General features: G+C 39.1%; 3 protein-coding genes and 1 long non-coding RNA gene across 7 annotated transcripts in view; 2 read left to right on the top strand and 2 right to left on the bottom strand.

Annotated features, from left to right (window-relative positions):
• LOC106806997 (intraflagellar transport protein 80 homolog) overlaps positions 1-438 on the bottom strand; it is a 17,144-nt gene extending 16,706 nt beyond the window's left edge. Inside the window, exon 1 of one of the 2 annotated variants that reach the window (XM_014809195.1) lies at positions 355-438. The gene's annotated coding sequence lies outside the window, so the exon portion shown is untranslated. Of the gene's footprint in view, positions 1-344 lie in introns of both variants that reach the window. The other variant, XM_014809194.1, reaches the window with a different exon arrangement.
• LOC106807000 overlaps positions 1-17,983 on the top strand; it is a 24,184-nt gene that overhangs the window by 4,740 nt on the left and 1,461 nt on the right. The window contains exon 2 of the long non-coding RNA XR_001393609.1: positions 11,635-11,639. This is a non-coding gene — a long non-coding RNA (uncharacterized LOC106807000). The remainder of the gene's footprint in view (positions 1-11,634; positions 11,640-17,983) is intronic.
• On the top strand, positions 575-5,062 carry LOC106806998 (putative uncharacterized protein CXorf58). Of its 2 annotated transcripts, none has more exons than XM_014809197.1 (10): positions 575-606; positions 1,357-1,455; positions 1,647-1,740; positions 2,034-2,128; positions 2,325-2,436; positions 2,765-2,896; positions 3,224-3,299; positions 3,622-3,775; positions 3,888-4,026; positions 4,488-5,062. In XM_014809197.1, exons 2-10 carry the CDS (start codon positions 1,439-1,441, stop codon positions 4,641-4,643), a joined length of 975 nt encoding a protein of 324 aa, XP_014664683.1. In that variant the 5' UTR covers positions 575-606; positions 1,357-1,438; the 3' UTR covers positions 4,644-5,062. The 2 variants fall into 2 exon arrangements, with proteins under 2 accessions (XP_014664683.1, XP_014664682.1); XM_014809196.1 differs by lacking the exon at positions 575-606 and adding an exon at positions 762-841.
• The window catches only part of LOC106806996 (ryanodine receptor-like), a 61,802-nt gene continuing 48,739 nt past the window's right edge, over positions 4,921-17,983 (bottom strand). For both annotated transcript variants that reach the window (XM_014809193.1, XM_014809192.1), the window contains 15 exons: positions 15,347-15,432; positions 15,103-15,199; positions 11,588-11,674; positions 11,005-11,184; positions 10,581-10,754; positions 9,954-10,078; positions 9,419-9,479; positions 9,045-9,191; positions 8,594-8,728; positions 8,332-8,380; positions 7,824-7,928; positions 7,603-7,667; positions 7,118-7,218; positions 6,837-6,888; positions 4,921-6,283 (listed from right to left, as the gene is read on the bottom strand). In XM_014809193.1, the coding sequence (XP_014664679.1) occupies positions 6,182-6,283; positions 6,837-6,888; positions 7,118-7,218; positions 7,603-7,667; positions 7,824-7,928; positions 8,332-8,380; positions 8,594-8,728; positions 9,045-9,191; positions 9,419-9,479; positions 9,954-10,078; positions 10,581-10,754; positions 11,005-11,184; positions 11,588-11,674; positions 15,103-15,199; positions 15,347-15,432 (1,566 nt within the window). In that variant the 3' untranslated portion in view covers positions 4,921-6,181. The remainder of the gene's footprint in view (positions 6,284-6,836; positions 6,889-7,117; positions 7,219-7,602; positions 7,668-7,823; positions 7,929-8,331; positions 8,381-8,593; positions 8,729-9,044; positions 9,192-9,418; positions 9,480-9,953; positions 10,079-10,580; positions 10,755-11,004; positions 11,185-11,587; positions 11,675-15,102; positions 15,200-15,346; positions 15,433-17,983) is intronic.

Raw genomic sequence — 17,983 nt, forward strand, 5'->3', positions numbered from 1 at the left:
TTAGGGTTAGGGTTAGGGTTAGGCGCCCCCATACTGCGCCGCCATACTGGACGTCATAAAGTGTATTTGCACCCCATCATTTTATTATTGAAACGGTCCAAGTGCCTGTGCCTGATAGTGATACGACAACGACCCCTTGACTCTTGAGCGTCAGTACACACAACCTACAACACCGTGAACACCGACCGCCTACCAACGACCACTGCACTTCCAGACCACCAACAAAGCGCGTTGTATGATATACTGTAACCAGGAATTTCAATAAATCGCGCAAATTATAGTCTAATATTACCAATAAGAGCGTAGCGATTGGTTTTTAGTTAAGAAAACAAAGATTTTGTTACCACAACAAACCTGCGTGAACCTCTTTCAGGAAAGTGCGCATGCGACTGCAAGCAGAAACGACGAAGCATAGCTATCAGACAGTCACACTGTTCGTATTAAGTAAATATTCTATTATTATTTTTTCATAATAAATTTACAGAAACTACGTTGAACTAGCATTCCTTAAATTTTTACTTAGCGACATTATGCGTGTCGTGGCAACGTTTCGGCCTTTCGGCCGCAGTTGTTTGTTTACAAAAACAAGCGGCGGCGCCAGTGGCAGTGAGTTAGCAGACGTTTCGTAAAGTCGTAAATAATCATAGATATAGAAGAAGACTATATCGAAGACAGAAAGAGACAAAATTGATCAAATTTGTATTTGTAGAATAATATTTATAATGTTGAGGACTTCAAATTAATAACATTGAAATTGTAAACTAGTCTAGACAGTATACTCACTAACTCAGTAGACTCTAGATACTCTAGCCTCTAGGCCTAACAAAGTCTAAGCCTATGGGTAAGGCTCATAGCCATAGGGTCTATGTCCCCCAGGGTACGTACTGCCGGAACGTACCCTGGCCTGGGTACGGTCCGGTATACCGGAACGTACCCTGGTAACTATCTGATATGGTTGGGGAGTAGGAGTAGGCGACTCCCTAGACTCGTTAGTGGAGTAGGCGAGGTACGGTCTGGCATATTAGATAGTACCAGGGTACGTTCCGGTAACCGTATACCGGCCCGTACCCAGGGTACGTTCCGGCAGTACCCTGGGGGACATAGACCCTATCAGCATTAGTAGTAGTATTAGTACGTATGTCAACTATATGCACAAGTTCAAGTAACCACAAATGCACACGTTTTAACTTTGGTCATATATAACTTATGTAATATTAACTAATATGTCGCAGAATCCGGACCCACGTTTAGCCCCAATGGCAATGGCAATGCAACATTGGGCTAGGTATATTGTATTTGCTTCGTTCTTAATCTTATAGTTATAGTTATACACACTGTAACTGTTGGGTTTTCCAGGCCAGCAACGAGCACCAGCGTAGCTGCATGGCCCATTACATGCAATTTAAAGTTCTTGTGACATATGATACTGCGATAAAAAATGATGTTCAGTGACAGGTGAGTACTGAGCTAGATTATTCAGAGACAGCAATGCAACATGTAACCAATAAAACGAGGCAGCGTGAACTTCGTTGTGAGGGGATTGTTAATATACATATGTCAGAGACCAATGAGCATAATGAATAAGTAATAATTTTATTTCCATTACCAAGTGTTTTCTATTCGGTAAAAAGTTCTTGTTATTTTAGAGAGTCAAAGGCTGCTAGAGCAATACAGGCAGCATGGAAGAGACATCAAAATAAACTTTTATTTTCAATGCTGAAGAATGTATTGTGCAGCATGGTAGGTAGCATTATAAAACCTAATAATGTATATTTCTAACAGAACCCTAGGGTTGTTACAAAGCATTACATAGTATTATAATCAGGAGTAAGATAATCTATATTATCTTACTCCTGTTATAATTACAAGCATTACATCACACAGTGTGTGTGTGTGTGCGTGCGTGCGTGCGTGTGTGTTTGTGTGTGACCAAGTTTATATAACCTACTAATCCTACCTGCAACATTATCACGACAAAATGATATACAGTATTACTTTACTCATATTATATAATTGGCACCATTTCTTAACAGGAAAGCTGCTTGCCATGTGATATTCTTGCGAAACTTAATCCAGCCGAATCACTATTGCTAAAGGACAAGATATTTACAACAAAAGTGCGCTTCAGGTGAATAAAACAAGAATTAAGTAACTGATTCTAGTACCTATCTATAGTTTGGCATATCTCATATGCTATGCAAGGTAAAATGTAGCAACAGAAAAAAATACTTCATTTTAATATATACTCTATTCCTCACTATAGATTGATGGAAGTTATTTATGATCAACCCTAATTATCATTAACGAATATGTATGATAAACAGGTTTGGAGGAGAAGAGTTTCCACCACAAATCTACTATAAGCTGTTTTGTGACGCAGCTGGTACTGCAACCCAATATATCACAGCAAAGAAGGTTCTTAGATTAGACTCCAAGGTAAGCCAAATTTGATAGTTACAAAACGTTTTGATAAAATTATAGTAGTCATTACCTATTGGAAAATACAGGAATTGGATGCAGGAGATTGAATGTCGAAATTTTATTGTACACATTAATTACGTGATGTATATGGCTGATGTGTGGCCATGGTCAACACTAAGGTGCTAGTTTGTTGTGAATACTAGCTTATTAACAGTCATCTGTATACAGAGAAGCAGCATATAAACAGTATTAGCAACGCGAGACTAAAACTAGTCAGGATAGGCAATTACATATATATATTCTGTAGGATTTTTTAATTCCATATTAAATTTGTTGTTTCCAGGGTGCATTAGATGCCTGCAAGATGATCGGAAACCGAGAATTCTATAGCCAGCTGTTAGTTGATGTCTGTAATAATATGGAAAGAAAGATAACCGACGAAATAGATGTTGTTACCATAAAAGACTATATGAAAGTTGGTGAAAATTACTGCATTATTTAGTAAATGCCCAGATAAATGCAGATGACTGATTGATAGCCAATGGGAAACTGTCTAGAACACGAAACGCGCATACATTTGCCCCCACATCCTACACCAGGCAAAATGAGTTGGCTAAACCCTGTGTGTGCGTGCGTGCGCGTGTGCGTATGCACATGATTGTGCATGTGTCCATCTTTCCCTCTCCCTCTTTCTCTATGTCCCTGAGAACAAGAGAGAGAGAGCAGGAATGGAATATTTAAATTAAATTTATATACATACAATCACATTTACTGCTCATTCCATATATTTATCGCACTTCAGTACCAAAGCAATTTGGATGAATATCCAGCTTATATGGGAGGAAGAGCAAATAACTGGAGAAAACTTAGCTTAGATGGTAACTATATGCACCTACAATGTCCTACATGTACACTTAGAATAAAGCTAATTGGAAAAATATATAGCACCTAATATAAATAACACTGTTGGATGCTGATTCTTCATAAAAAAAAAATTGTAAGCGAATATATGTACATATGTAAGCCACAATCATATACATGGTCAGCCAAACTGATTAAAAAAGTAATCCTGACAGGTGATCACACCGAATGAGAATACTGTTCCATACACCAGCGTGCGTTGATGATTAACATATATATTGTTTATATATATATATATATCAAGAGTCCTGTTGGTGATCGACATCTCTTCTCCTGCAGATGTTCCCAGATGGACGATGTTTCACGACGTACTGGAGTTTGTGAACAGCAAGCGGATGTCCCCGGAGCTGCGAGCTAGCTTCCAGGCCATGCACGCGCAGCCTCCATCACAGAGCCTGCAACTGCAGCAGCTGTGGCTTCTCGCAAGATCTACGTGAGTAAAAATCGGACGGCATTGCTCCCCCCAGCAGGGCTGACCTTGAAATTAATCCCTTATTTGGTATAAGCTTTGTTGTGGTGTAATGCAAAACTTCCTTTAATTTTAGGACGTCGCCAGATGGCGTTGCACATGTAAGGCGGTTAATAACTCCAGGATTATCCGGTGCGTATCTCCCAGGCCGACGGTCACAGCAAGCGATGAAGCGAGCATCGAAGCTAAGAGATGTCTATACCTTAAACAATAAGGTATTTACTATACATAGCTCCCACGCACTAGAATAGAATCAGCTTTTTGCAGAAGTGAAACAAACTGGTTATATAGTCAGCTTCAACAATTCAACAAACTATTATCTTGTGAATAATAATCTGACACCCATCCAGGGATCTGCCTATGACACCAAAACAGGATAACTAATCAGGAGTGTATAATATACTATAGATTGTATATAATAGATAATTAGATTATAGTTAGGTAATCTATATTATACACTCCTGACCTAATGATAGTATAGTGTCGCTTGACAAATTTACAGTGCTGCCAGTCAACTTTGCACATCAATGCAGCTCAGCGCAACAGTATATTTGCGTTTGGCTTTAATGACAGTCATGTGGAAGATAGGCGTGTACCAATTCATTGTCTCCACACGTTACATGTTTTTACTGTAGTAAAATGAAATTTTTACTTACATATTCACTTGCTTACGTAGATGGCATGCGATGAGCTCATCGCTGAGAATAGCAGTGAGCGTGATGCGGATGACAATGATAACAGTGACTGGGAGGATAAGGATGCGGAAGATCTATACCAGTGGACGAAGAATCTCTCTATCAACAACCTCGGCTCACCTCATTCCATGTTTTAGTTTGCCAGTTTTCATGTGAAAACGTTATTTTCGATACAATCTGTGTGTAAAGCTGGTTTATTTTTTTACATGGTAGTATAGCTAGGTTTAGACGAATGCAGGTTAACATTTAAATTCAATCTATTTCTGACGTACAGCATTTGTAATATATTATCCTATGCAAACATGAAAAATGACAGATTAATGAGCAGATACTTATAATGGCTTAATAAGTTTTCTATGTGCATGATGTCATTTAGAAATTACACAGAAACAAATAACACAAAGATTATTAAAAAAACGAGTTTATAAGGGGATCATTTTTATTCAACGAGTATAAGGTCAAAATCTTCATTTTGAAAAAGAAAAAAGAAAATTCGTTTGGAACTAAAGAGTTTTGTAAATTCAATCTAAGATTCTAATCTAGATCGACAAGTTTTTTTAAAAAATTCAAATTGGGTTCATGCTTATAAGTTTCCTTTCATTGCAACTACTCCTAAGAGTATTTATCATTACAGAAGAATGGCTATTACTTAACCCATAACTCTCCCAAATGAAAATGCTTGTTGTCATGACAAGATTACACCATAACACACTGAAAAGCATTGATAGCACCTCATTACTACTAGCACAAATATTAAAACTGACTATCTCTACTAGTATCTTTACATTAGATGCAGCTGCAATATTCCTATGAAGGATTGCTGCACAAACCAGGCAGGAAATAACGTAATAAGTTAATCTTGCAAAAATGCTGCCTCAAGAGGATCATAATACTAAGAATAAAAAATATCCACTTATGTAGAATGCTCACAATGTAGGCAAATCCTCGAAGCATGCATCTGGTATCAAATAGGGATAGTTTGGACTAGATTGTTTCTTCAATCGGTCGCTAAGTTGCTGCCTATAAGAAAATGTGATCAAGAGAAAACATCAAAATAACTTAAAAATAATTCAATATAAATATGATACATCACAAACAGACAAAATATTTAGTTAAATAATCATGCTGCCTTGGTTGCAATTTTAGTGGGAAAAGTTGTAAATACAATTTAACTTGCCAGTGATTGTGGTAAAATCATAACGTTTTTACAATAGTATGCAACATAATTTGCATGTAATGATGTAAAGGGCTGTTTTAAACAATTTTATTTTGCACGGTGTCGTAAATTCTAGCTATAAAAACAAAATGACAACAATGTCCCGTCCTAGCACTCAATCGCTATGTCAAGTGCTGCCCTCTGGCTGCCTCTTCGTAAAACAAACTCGAAATTGCTAGCAGCGAAGACATTGTCATTGGGATGGGCGTGACAGTGAGTACACGTTTCACGGCTCAAGCGACGTCGATTCAACATGATGAACATTTTCTCTGTGAGGTGGCGCCACAAGCTCGCGGTCTCGCAGCATTCACCGCCGCTCGCACGGTTGGTACGTCGTCCGTCTACACTTTACGCGATCCGCGGCTGGGGATCGCAATGCCGCCGGCCAGGTGCTGTCAGTGGCGATTCGTCGTGCAGTGCCGCCCGGCGTCAGACGGGGGGGTGCACGGGCGCACTGTGTTAGCCTGCCATGATCTCGTTCTCGTACTGCTTACGGAAGCAGTCTCCTACTGGGAAGAAGTCCCACGACCGCTTCTGGTACAACTCCCACACGTAGGTCTCCTGCGGGGGAAAATGCAGAAGCGATCAGGCTTCATGTCCAGCATATTGTTTAGAATATTTTGATATGCAGAGCAGGGGGAAGGTGGTCAGGTCTGTAGCTAGGCTTCAGTAATCATGGAGGAAATTTTGTTCGGCAGAATGGAAGTGGAAGAACCATGAGTGTTATAGAGAGTTTTAAGGTTGTTCTTATCGGCTGACGTGTAATCCAAGCCGTTTCAATCATCAAGCTGCATTACTCAGGGACGGGAGGGGGGGGGGCAGTTGCCCCTTCTCAGAACACATGTTTACACATGTTGCTTTGCTTCCTCCTCTTATAGGCAGGGGTTTTAGCGCCCTTCACAAGGTGTATCTTGGTATCCTCAAAGTAAATTAGCATTACTACCCTCCGCATTTAAGATAACATGGAATCAGTCATCCATACCGAAATCAATTCATATACATTTTAAATTTTCGGCTTTAGATCCCCTCCCCCAACTAAAATAAAACTCATTGTCACGAGCTTCTATAGGTAGCTTTATGTAGTTTTTCAAGAAGTAGGATGCGGCTTTCTTACCTGGCCCGTGTAATCCGTTTCGGGCTTGTCTATCAAGTACATCAAGAAAAACCTACGAAAGAAGGAGTGCACATATTAATATATTTAAGACTGCACCTCCTCATTACATAACATAAAGAAATATAAAGATCGAGATATAATTTCAATATAGTGATGAACTACTTGGAGCTATAGACTACTTGATGATTCATGTGCTTCTAGAGAATTATTATACTAGTGATGATACCTATTTTGATATAATAACAAATATTAAATAATAATTTATTATCTAAAATACTTACAGGTAGTTAGCGAGGTCATGTTCTTTCAGAACGTGCGTATCAAACCCGTGTGGTATTTTGTCAAAGTACTCTTTGCCGATACCACAGATGAAGCATTGTGACTGTAAAAAGAGCATATCGAATAGCCAAATTAAATTACATTAATCAAGAGCTGGGAAATCAATTGCATGGAATCTAATACTAAATGCATATTTGATATAAGCACATTTACACTTTTGTACTGGGCGAATAGGCCTAAATAACGAGCAAATGGCATGACTTGGAGAGAACTAGCTAAACGGCAAGGGAAAGAAAAGAACCACTGGTCTGGTCATACTGACTGACTCGCGTCTGTGTCTGTATATTTATCTTAACATTAGAGTTACTAAAGGGCACATATAAAACCTGCTAGGTAACATTTTCAATCCTGTGTAAGTCTTAGCAACTATCGGCAATGTCCTACTACGCTATTACCTATTAAATCTATTTTGTACAAGAAAACCTACCTCCATGTCTTCCTTGACCTGTTCCAGCTGACCTCTGAGCTCACCAAACGCATCAATGATCAGACCTATAAGCAAACACATCAAAGTTATAAATGTGAAAGCAATGTCTGTGATTCACATTCTCTCCGTTTTACCTCACAAAACACATCACTAAACAATTTCTAAAAATGTTTAGTTATTACATTTAGAATTTCTTATTTGTTAGGCATGGAAACACTTACCCTGAATAATGGCAAGCAGAATGACGATGACGAAGAAGAAGAACGTTATGTCAAAGACAAAACGGAACATCTGTTGGTCCCCATCTGGTGCTTCAATCTCGTCACCTAAAAATGAAATGCCGCAAGCTTTATTAGTATATGCGCTTATTTACATTACAATACATACAGGCAGATACGTAGTATGGTATGAATACTTAATGAGGAATGATGCAGTTTTCTATGATGAATGACAATCGATTTCAATTACTAGTGAAATAGTATATTTTTATGTGTATATGCATATGGGGCTGAAAATTGACCAGTATATTTAAAAGGACATGATATACAGATACAGCCATACCTGTATTGATCATATTCTTCTGATATATTCATTCCCTCGTGTCATAATGACGTATACCCTACGTAAACGGCTTTACAAAGATATGCAATGTTCACAAGCATATAGGGCCTACACAAGCAATCATATTTTATTATTAATATGTGCAGATGTTTACGCTATATGACTCACCTATGCCACCACCAGCTCTGACACCCACGTACAAATGGAAGAGGAAGCACTGTAAAATAATAAAGATAATAATTTTCCCCCTATTGAGTACAGCAGAATAATTTCATAACAGCTCCAGACTAATACCACATAAAGCATTGCTACCCTGTGCTGTGCTACCCCACTGCACTACACCAATTCCATTCTTTTTGTCCATACTGATCGATCTACTGTTACTCTACGCTTCTATGGCTACTGCTACTCTGTACACAGCTGTGCATACCGCGGCCATGGTGTGACATTTGTGTTCTTCCTCCCCGTCGTCACCTTCTGACACGTAGAACTTGCGGAAGAAGTTGAAAGCGAGTACGGTGTAGATGTAGACTATGATGGTCATCATCATAAGGGTCAAGCAGAGCTGAGAGAGAGAGAATAGGAAGTACAGACATCATCATTGTAGCTATCTTTATGTGGATTTATATGTGAGCATTAATTACAAAAATCCCTCATTTCGTATCCTACAATGTTGAGCAACGATGAATTCAAAATGGCATTACAGTTATTTCATATTAACTATACTAGAGTTAAATGCGTTATGCACAGCCACCCACCCACCCGGCAACCCTAAACAGATGTAAATGACGAGTTTGGATAAGGAAAATGTTGCCTACATCACTTAGCCAAAGTTATATCATCTACCATAAGCTTACGTCCTAAGTAACAGATGGTTATACCTGTTTGCCGTTGTGTGTGATAGACTGCATGATCGTGCTGAGGGCTTTGATGGACATCACCACGTCCAACAGGTGAGAAGCGAAGAAGAAGTAGTTAAAGTTGCCCAGCACAGAGAAGAGGAAGTACCACATGATGTACAAGAATGACTGCAAACAGCAAACACACATGATCTCATTCACAATCTATGCTGTCAATGTAGTTTGAATAACATGGACATTTTTATTAAAATGGACAAGTTCTTCTAATTTGTAGATGCAATTAAAAATTTGAACCTGTTGTGACCTTGTGGCACTGAGACAAAAACGTGTGGTATGTACAATCTGCCATTTTTGAAGTACAGAGAAGGGCAAACTACCATCGAGAAAATTCTTACATTATTGGTGAGAATAACGCCACTCTTCCAGATCTGGTATTTCCAATCAATTGAGTAAATGCTGTGGACAGAACAAAATATTTTGCAATACATAGTAATAAATTATGATCTATGATTCGTAATGCTTATGTAGAGTATACTATACAGCTATGACTAGAAATATCATTAAATCATGGCGTTAAACAAAAAATCACTACATATAAAAGGTAGTGTATATACAAATGGATGACAACTTCAAAACATTACAATATTTCCCATGAGCAGGTTACAAACTAGTAGGGCTGGCGCTATCTGTCTTAAAAAATGCTTTCTACCATAGTTTTAAACAGTGATTGAGAGAGCAAGCAAAACGGGGAAATTTCTACAGAATAAGAAATTTTCAAGGTCAAAACTAGAAATGTGCAGAAATTGTGATACTAGCATATAATTATAACCTATTTGTAGAAAAGAAGCATGCATTGAAGAGTTATTTGATCATTTACATTCACACAAGCTTTTGACATTTTTTGAGCAGTTTAAAGATTCTAACACCTACAATGAGATTAAACCGCCACTCTCTTTCTTCTTGGGGTTCTCAGTCGAGAAGCTGTCTGCCTCATCCATGCCAAGAAGCAAGCTGATGGCATCATGGTCATACTGTTCGCTGTACTTCTGTTGAACCTAAACGACACAGAATAGACTTCGAATAAAATGTGATTTGCTAGATTACATTGTCACAGCTGAATTTCAGAGGTATAGCACATTATCACTAACCTATGGCTGATACATAAAAATGAGATGTATATATACACAATTATATATTACTGGTATAATAAATTTGCCGACTCACTACAGGGCAGGTGCGATGATGGCACTATTCACTGGCACTAGAGTTTATGATATATTCTGCTTCCTGTAAATATACTCGTATAGTTCATCATCTACCTACAGGGCCACGTGACAGTTTTCTGTGGACATTTTATTTGTTAAATAACCTACAATGATCTTAATTACCCATCAATATATTAACTAACACATTAGCAATGCTTCATGGCAATGAAACCTGTAGCCTGCCAGGAATATTTCCGAGCTATGTGACAACGTTCCCACAGGATGTAATATCAAACACATAAGTGTTCAGAAGTATTTGCAACAGCACACGGAGGAAATCATGAAACGGTACCGATTTCTTGATGAACTTGTCCCAGTAGTTCTCTGGGAATGAGCGCGTGCTGATGACTAGTTTGTCCCAGTGGGCTTTGATGTCATCCTCACTTGGCTGCTCGGCAACGTAGAGTCCATCAAATAACAGGCTGCGGCAAACCTCTTTTTCTCGCTTGAAGATGAATAGTGGCACCTGGTGGAGATAGAAGAAACTACCCATAAATATGTAAATGAAAAAAAATAAATATATATTTTACTTAACAAAATCGTATGATAATGGTGCTTATAGTGCTATATTTTCGTTTTACTCGACCTGTAGACCTGTAGATTCAGGGTCGATACATATGCGCACATCTTTATCACCTTATAGCAGCTTGGTCAGCTCTAGGCCTCTGTAGATGTGAGATATACTGCCCCCCCCCCACCATACAGTGGCTGCCTACCTTGAGATAATAGTAGGCGATGAGCATAGAGAAGGCAACGGCAGAGTGAATAAACGCCAGAAGACGTATGGTCGGATCGAGGATTGCAGAATGGTCCTCCTCTAGGTGTACCCATTCAGGAGCCTTTGCTTCTTCCTCTCCCTCTTCTCCTTCACCTTCCTCGATTTCCAACACGGTTACCTGCGTCATGAAGGCATTGTATAAATCATATCTAACGCATGAACTGACGCAAATAGATTGGAAACGAGCGCCCTACTAGCCTTCATCTATGTGCTTATTTTTTACACGATTTAAAAAAAATAGTGAATAAGTGTTTTAATTTTTTTTTTACTTTCTTATATCACCCCCTCCATAATGCCAGTTATTTTATGAAGCATGTTATCTGTAATACCAGAAACACTGGCCTAATAAAAATACATAACAATATGCATTCCGTTACCGACCACTTATTATAGATACAGATATTGTCGATTAAACGACATCGAACCAATCTAGGTTACGGAGGCAGGCATTTGAAAATCCTTCCAATGGACGAAAGCATTTTGTGTGAAAAGAAAGACAGGTAGACAGTATATGTACGCACCTTGTAGAAGAGCAGGATGAAGTTGATACAGAAGGCCAACACGAGAGCAAGCGTCTTCAGTGTGTAGAAGTTTCTTGCCAGGAAACTCTGTAATAAGAAAGCACATTCTATTGTAGGAGTTGGCAGCCGATACGCACGTTAATATCCGAACACAGTACGTGTTCCTACCAAGCTGTGAAGATATGAGAAACATCTATGATTACGTGCTGATCTACCATTAGCATGCATGCTCTTACATGTCATGAGAACTAATAATTTGTTAAATGTTAAATATCCTACAATGGATAACATAGTTGCCTTTGTTTAGGTAAAGCTACTTACAAAAAAATTAACCAATTTGAAAATGGTAACCAAGAAAGTATGCCAACACAGGATTAAATGAATATAGTTGCAATATTTTCTACATATATAAATAAAAATTCATACTGTTATAGCACTGTTATAAAGCATAATTCTAATAAACTGGGTATTAAACTGAAAAATAATTTGTAAAAAAAAACTCACATATGGATTCACTTAATTGCATTAAAATGGCATTGATTTAATTTTATATATAATTACTGTAATACCAGCTGAACTTTCGTAAATAGAATATTCCAGGGAAAATAGTTGCCAATAAAATTATTAAGAATTATTAAATTTGTAATTAAGTTGAAAATGTTCATATTTTATATGTGCAACATGTGTCATAATATACGTTTTTACCATTTAACACAACGTAATCACTCACTCATCTTATTGGTACTGGAATTCATACCGATAGTAAGACTGATTTCATAAACGCTTTGCTCACATGTTTTAACACGTACTGTGACGATACAGGAAAATGCAGGGTTAGGCCAAGCAAAATACAACATAGCATACACATGAATAAAAAACGAACATAGCACCATCACAGTGAAGCAATTAGTGGCTACAACACAGCATTAGTAGTAGGTCTAGCAGCATCAAAGGAAAGTCAATAAGCAACTAACCAATTATGTAAATCACTGTTGATCAAAGCAAGCATAAAAGCTACACGAGTGCAATATTACTCATTGCCTACTCTATGCATATGAGAAAGTGTGCATGCTACAGATAAGCCCTCCGAAATTATGCCAAATTAAAAACCAAAGAACAAACAACGTTCAATTCGAGCTTATTTACAATCATAAAAACAAGCAAGCAAAGATCTCCTCATGTCATGTCATGTGGAAAAACAGTGCCAGCGCTCTGTGACTACCAACACAACGAGTTTATGTAGCTCTCTGAGACATATATGCTGAATAGGTTTATAGGCACGTACGTGAATCTATTCCTAATTTAAATAATAGAAAATCTGCTCTCTGGTTGTCTATCGTATCCCACATTGTACATCTACCAGTCACTAAAGTATCCAGCTATTGAATGCCGTTAAACTTGTGTTCTTCCAGTGAACAATTAACAAAATTATAGCAGTTATATATATTGTAGTATTTTACGTGGAAAACTAGTTACGGGCAAATCTCCTTGCTTATATGGAGACCACAGACAGTTTTACTAGGCGTGACCACAAAGACTACACAGAGATAACTGGCATATACGACCCACTTACTAATTTAGTTATAATACTTAAGCGGATTAATTATATGTGCCGGAACAAGCTGCTAGTATCTGATCTATAACTGCTTCCGTGTATATACATCAGGAATTTGTCATAACAAACGTTGCTATACTGGGTTGATAACAGTAATAATGAATGGCGATATACCATTTCACGGAAAAATAGGTGGTACGAGTACGCTTTTTGAAACACACACGCATATGCACGCACCCACACACGCGCACATATGCACGCAACCACACGCACACGCCCAGACAAACGCGCGCAAATTATCAGAGGAGTGATACGGCTGCAAATCGAACGTATAGCATTATAGTGACGATTTATATGTAACTCCAGCGAAGACTTATACTGGAAACAACAGGATATAAAATGATTGTAAATATCGTATTGGATCTATTGTTAGCGCTATGCCAATGATCGGCTCGATTGGTTTTGTGGCTATCAGTGATAAAATATACTCACTCACCACAATGCGATTAGAGTAACAAACATACAACATACATAAAAAACATAAACATACATTACATACATACATACATACATACATACATACATACATACATACATACATACATACATACATACATACATACATACATACATACATACATACATACATACATACATACATACATCCATACATACATACATACATACATTTTAACATACATTAAAATCTAACCGGCCCTGATTATGCTGTTTGACTGTTGTTAGTGCAGTGATCGTTACTACACTCCGGCTGCATACCCTGGCTGCATTTTCTTGTAAGTTAGCTAATTAACGGAGCAAATGAGTAATAATAACTCGGTTTCATATAACATTAGTACAGAACTGTGAATATAGGCTGATAGTGCCATACCCGTATGGCGCTAATGGCAGGTGACACGCTTTACATTAAATTTCCCCTCGTGGTTAAATTTTAATTTCGCCAAAAAATTAAACAACAATAATACGCACAACCGTCATATGAAATATGACTCTGACGAAGCCCACATCTGTTTTAAACTGACAGTTGTAAGCGCGTTTCTCATTAGAGAAATGTTCCGCAATATAATGTGGGTAAAATCATTAGGGCAACTACACCCACCCTCCACCCCCCACCCCCGATTTCCTGCATGCCTGTCAAACACTGGCTAGGAATGAGCTTATGACAACATTATAACATATAGCTTATGACAAACAGCAGCAAACTGGGTGCGACACACGGCACCAGCGGCTTCTGCCGTCAACGCAGCAACAAACTCCGGTTTGTGAAAACAAGAACCTGCTTAGAAAACGACAGACGCAGTGTTTAGAAGTATATATATCAGACGCAGGTGAAGAAAACACCACGCGCATATATAGGTACATATACAGCAGGACACCGCGTGCGACCAACCTTCACGCTGTTGAACACTTCTATTATCTGTAAGAAGATAAACACGAAAGAATGAAATTAATCGTGGAAGCGTCAGCGTGCGGGTGCGACCTGCATATCTAGGTAATATTACTGCATGTGCTATTAATAGACCATGTAAGCTTGTCACGGATTTCGACCTGTCATTCCGATCGAATTTGAAATCGAATCGGCGGCGAGCAGATTTTGTTGTTGAATAAAATGAAATAATACAAATAAATTACAGTTAGTCGTGAAAATACGAGCTGGGACCGTGCAAATTAGGAATCGAATAATTACAATTAGATCAAGATAAATGACGTGCATAGTTTATAGCATATATATGAACTTGATAAATGCTATTCACGAGGATAAATGACGAGCTAGTGCCGCAGGATAAAGGTAATGGATTCCGGCAATTGGAAATAACGCTACCATGCTTATATGCACATTAAAGCTAATGCTTATAACTGTATGAGAAAAAAAAACGCAGAATTAGTTCAGAGAGGACGCGAATACATTGCGCATAAACATTCTCGCGTATGCACTACTCACCAATGCTGCCTTGTGGTAGTCTGTGCCCTCCTTGCCCTCCTCCTCTTCATCTTCCTCCGTGCCTCGCCTTGCCTGAGCGCTAGACGATTCCTTATCACTGAAATAGGATCGCAGACGTATTATCATCACATGGGAGAATTTCAATTACTGATCAATGCTAGTGTCGCCTGACGGGTGAAAACAAATGGGATATGTGCTATGTGTGACAGGTAATATATATAGTCTATTATTTATGATATCTTACCCGTAGACGCTTTCGTCAGATGTGGCATTCAAAGACTCCTTTGTTCTCGGTGGTGCCAACCCTTCTATAGGTATATCAGACGACTCCTGTAAAATAACCATTAATCATATAACACCTGTTACAAACACAGGCGTGCGCGTACACGTGCACGCACGCACACATACACGTGCACGCACGCACACACACATACACGCACACGCACGTACACCTACACGCACACGCACGCATTCATGCACTCACAAACGGACAGTCACGCAAACTAAACGCCGACAATGGTAGAAACAAGATGAGTATAGCAAATATTTCAATAGCAAGTATAATTAGGTGTTACAATAAATAAAACACTTGTACATACAATGATACTTGTAAAACGCAACGCGACGCGACACTGTGAAACGAACTGAACGTAATTCCATTTAACGTTATTTTACGGGGCTTCGTTATTTTTTACAGGTTTTATCAAAACACTGAATTCGCAAGCCTGCATGACTGCATCATCCTTTCGCAAGCATCGTTGTCACATAGCGCACCACAGCCAAGCTATCATTAAACGCTATCACGTTAGTTCAACGCCCGACTAAGCAAGCAAACGTCCAACTTTGGCATTGAACATGGTAAGAGGGGCAGCGCTCGCTCTGCCCCCGCATGTAAGCACCTGCATCTAAGCAACGTATAAAACCACCTGCTGAAGCATTGTGACAAGCAGTTTTATCACGCATGCACAAAAGCAGATAGCGCGAGCAGCGGAAAAGCGCGGGTTGTTTAAAATTGGCGCGTAAAATACACAAACAGCAACGTAACTGAGCATCACGATATTAGGGGAAACTCCATAGCCTAGATTCCAAAAATGTGATTGGTCGCTTTTTAGCCGAATTAATGATAGGATTTTAAATTCAGTAAACATTACTGGTCATCTGGGACAAAACCGAGTAAATAGGGGAAAGAAATTGATACTAGCAAACATCTGCCGTCCTGCCTTTTATTCAGACAGAATCATAGAAATTATTATGTTTTCGCGTTCGCGATACCAACTGACAGGTTTAATAGACACCGTATCTGTATTGATGCGTGCTTATCAATACTTGCAGCTGTCGCGGCAACGCTTAAAACGCAACTGCCGTTACAGCAGGAATTTTATCTTTTTTATCTTTTTCGTTAATTTTGCAGCTTTTTGGAGATTTTGTGCTATTCAAACGGGCCCTTGCCGGCTTTACGATATCCCGCGTGTAATTACAACAATTTGTGAATGCGCCCCTATTTTTCCAGTTCTGCCGAAATTACGACATTTGTTGTGCCAACAATACGGCGACCGCGTTGCCATGGATTTCGACAATGAATAGGGGCACTCTCATCAGCTCATTCATTACTGCCCTAGTATAAATATCAGCGCGGAGTTCCGTGTTCTCTCAACATTATGGAATTTAATTGGGTATAGCCGATCACACTGGTGCATGTGCCGGCAGCATTCCGGCTAGAGCAAAGGGGACAACACTCGTGCGTGCATGCGTGCGTGAGTGAGTGAGTATACGTGCGTGCGTGCGTGACCTTTGCCGCACGGTGACACTCGAAGCAACGCAGACAAAATGACGGCACGCGAGGCGTGTAAGAGGGTAACCGTCGCATGACGCCGACAACACGACGGATTTATATACAATTATCCGCACAAGTGACGCGCGTGTAGGCGCGCATGCACGTGCGCGCGCGTGTGTGTAAACTTTTCAGAAAGGGCATGAGTGCCAGTATACGATCCATGAAGAAGCAGACCATGTGCATACCGACTTACAGGGACGCCTGTATCAGCGCCACGGCTACAGACGGCTGGACACAGTGTGAACGAGGGAAACCACGGCTGCGTACGCCCTATTCACGTATTCCTCGCGCATGCACCTATACACCCGATGCGACCATGTGTCACCGATCACACGGAAAATGTCACCGAGACGTCGCAAAGTACATAACCGTTATTCTACTTTTAATAGCTTAATTTATAATTGATTGGTACTTTCTAATGAGGAAATTTATAATCGAGTGGTACTTTATAATGAGATAATTTATAATTGAGTGGCAGTTTATAATGAGGTAATTTATAAATGAGAGTAGGCCTACCGTCCGTCACATCTTGAATGATTATCTAGCTGTTTCAGTGTTGAATGCTGGCTGTCACAATAGTGCTAGCGTACGTTAATCGTTATGAATAGTGACAGTTGAAACGTCAAAGTAAACGTTTTAAATAATATTCCAAATAATCATGAATTATTGTAGATTTATCGTCCAGAACGTAATATACATCTACACGCGTCAGGCGTTTATATTTAATAATAAATTGCGACCAGAATATTGGACAATTTATGGGTATTTCCTCAGTATCTATCAAATTTGTTTTGATATGATTAGATTACATTAAATTTTTTATTTCAGACCGCTCGCCCCGCCTGCATGAAATGGACACCGAATTAAAGAACTATACAATCCTCCAGCGCATTATGTACGAGATCTGATTGGCCAGCCGTCGACACACGCCCAGGCGCAATATATGCGCGTTGATAGGTGGTCACTGACAGTCGGACTGACTTTGTTTTCCCCAAGTTGCTTGGCTGACTTGTTAGCATTCACTCGTGATATATATATATATATATA

The sequence above is a fragment of the Priapulus caudatus genome, unplaced genomic scaffold, assembly GCF_000485595.1.
Source record: "Priapulus caudatus unplaced genomic scaffold, Priapulus_caudatus-5.0.1 Scaffold189, whole genome shotgun sequence".
Taxonomy (NCBI): domain Eukaryota; kingdom Metazoa; phylum Priapulida; class Priapulimorpha; order Priapulimorphida; family Priapulidae; genus Priapulus; species Priapulus caudatus.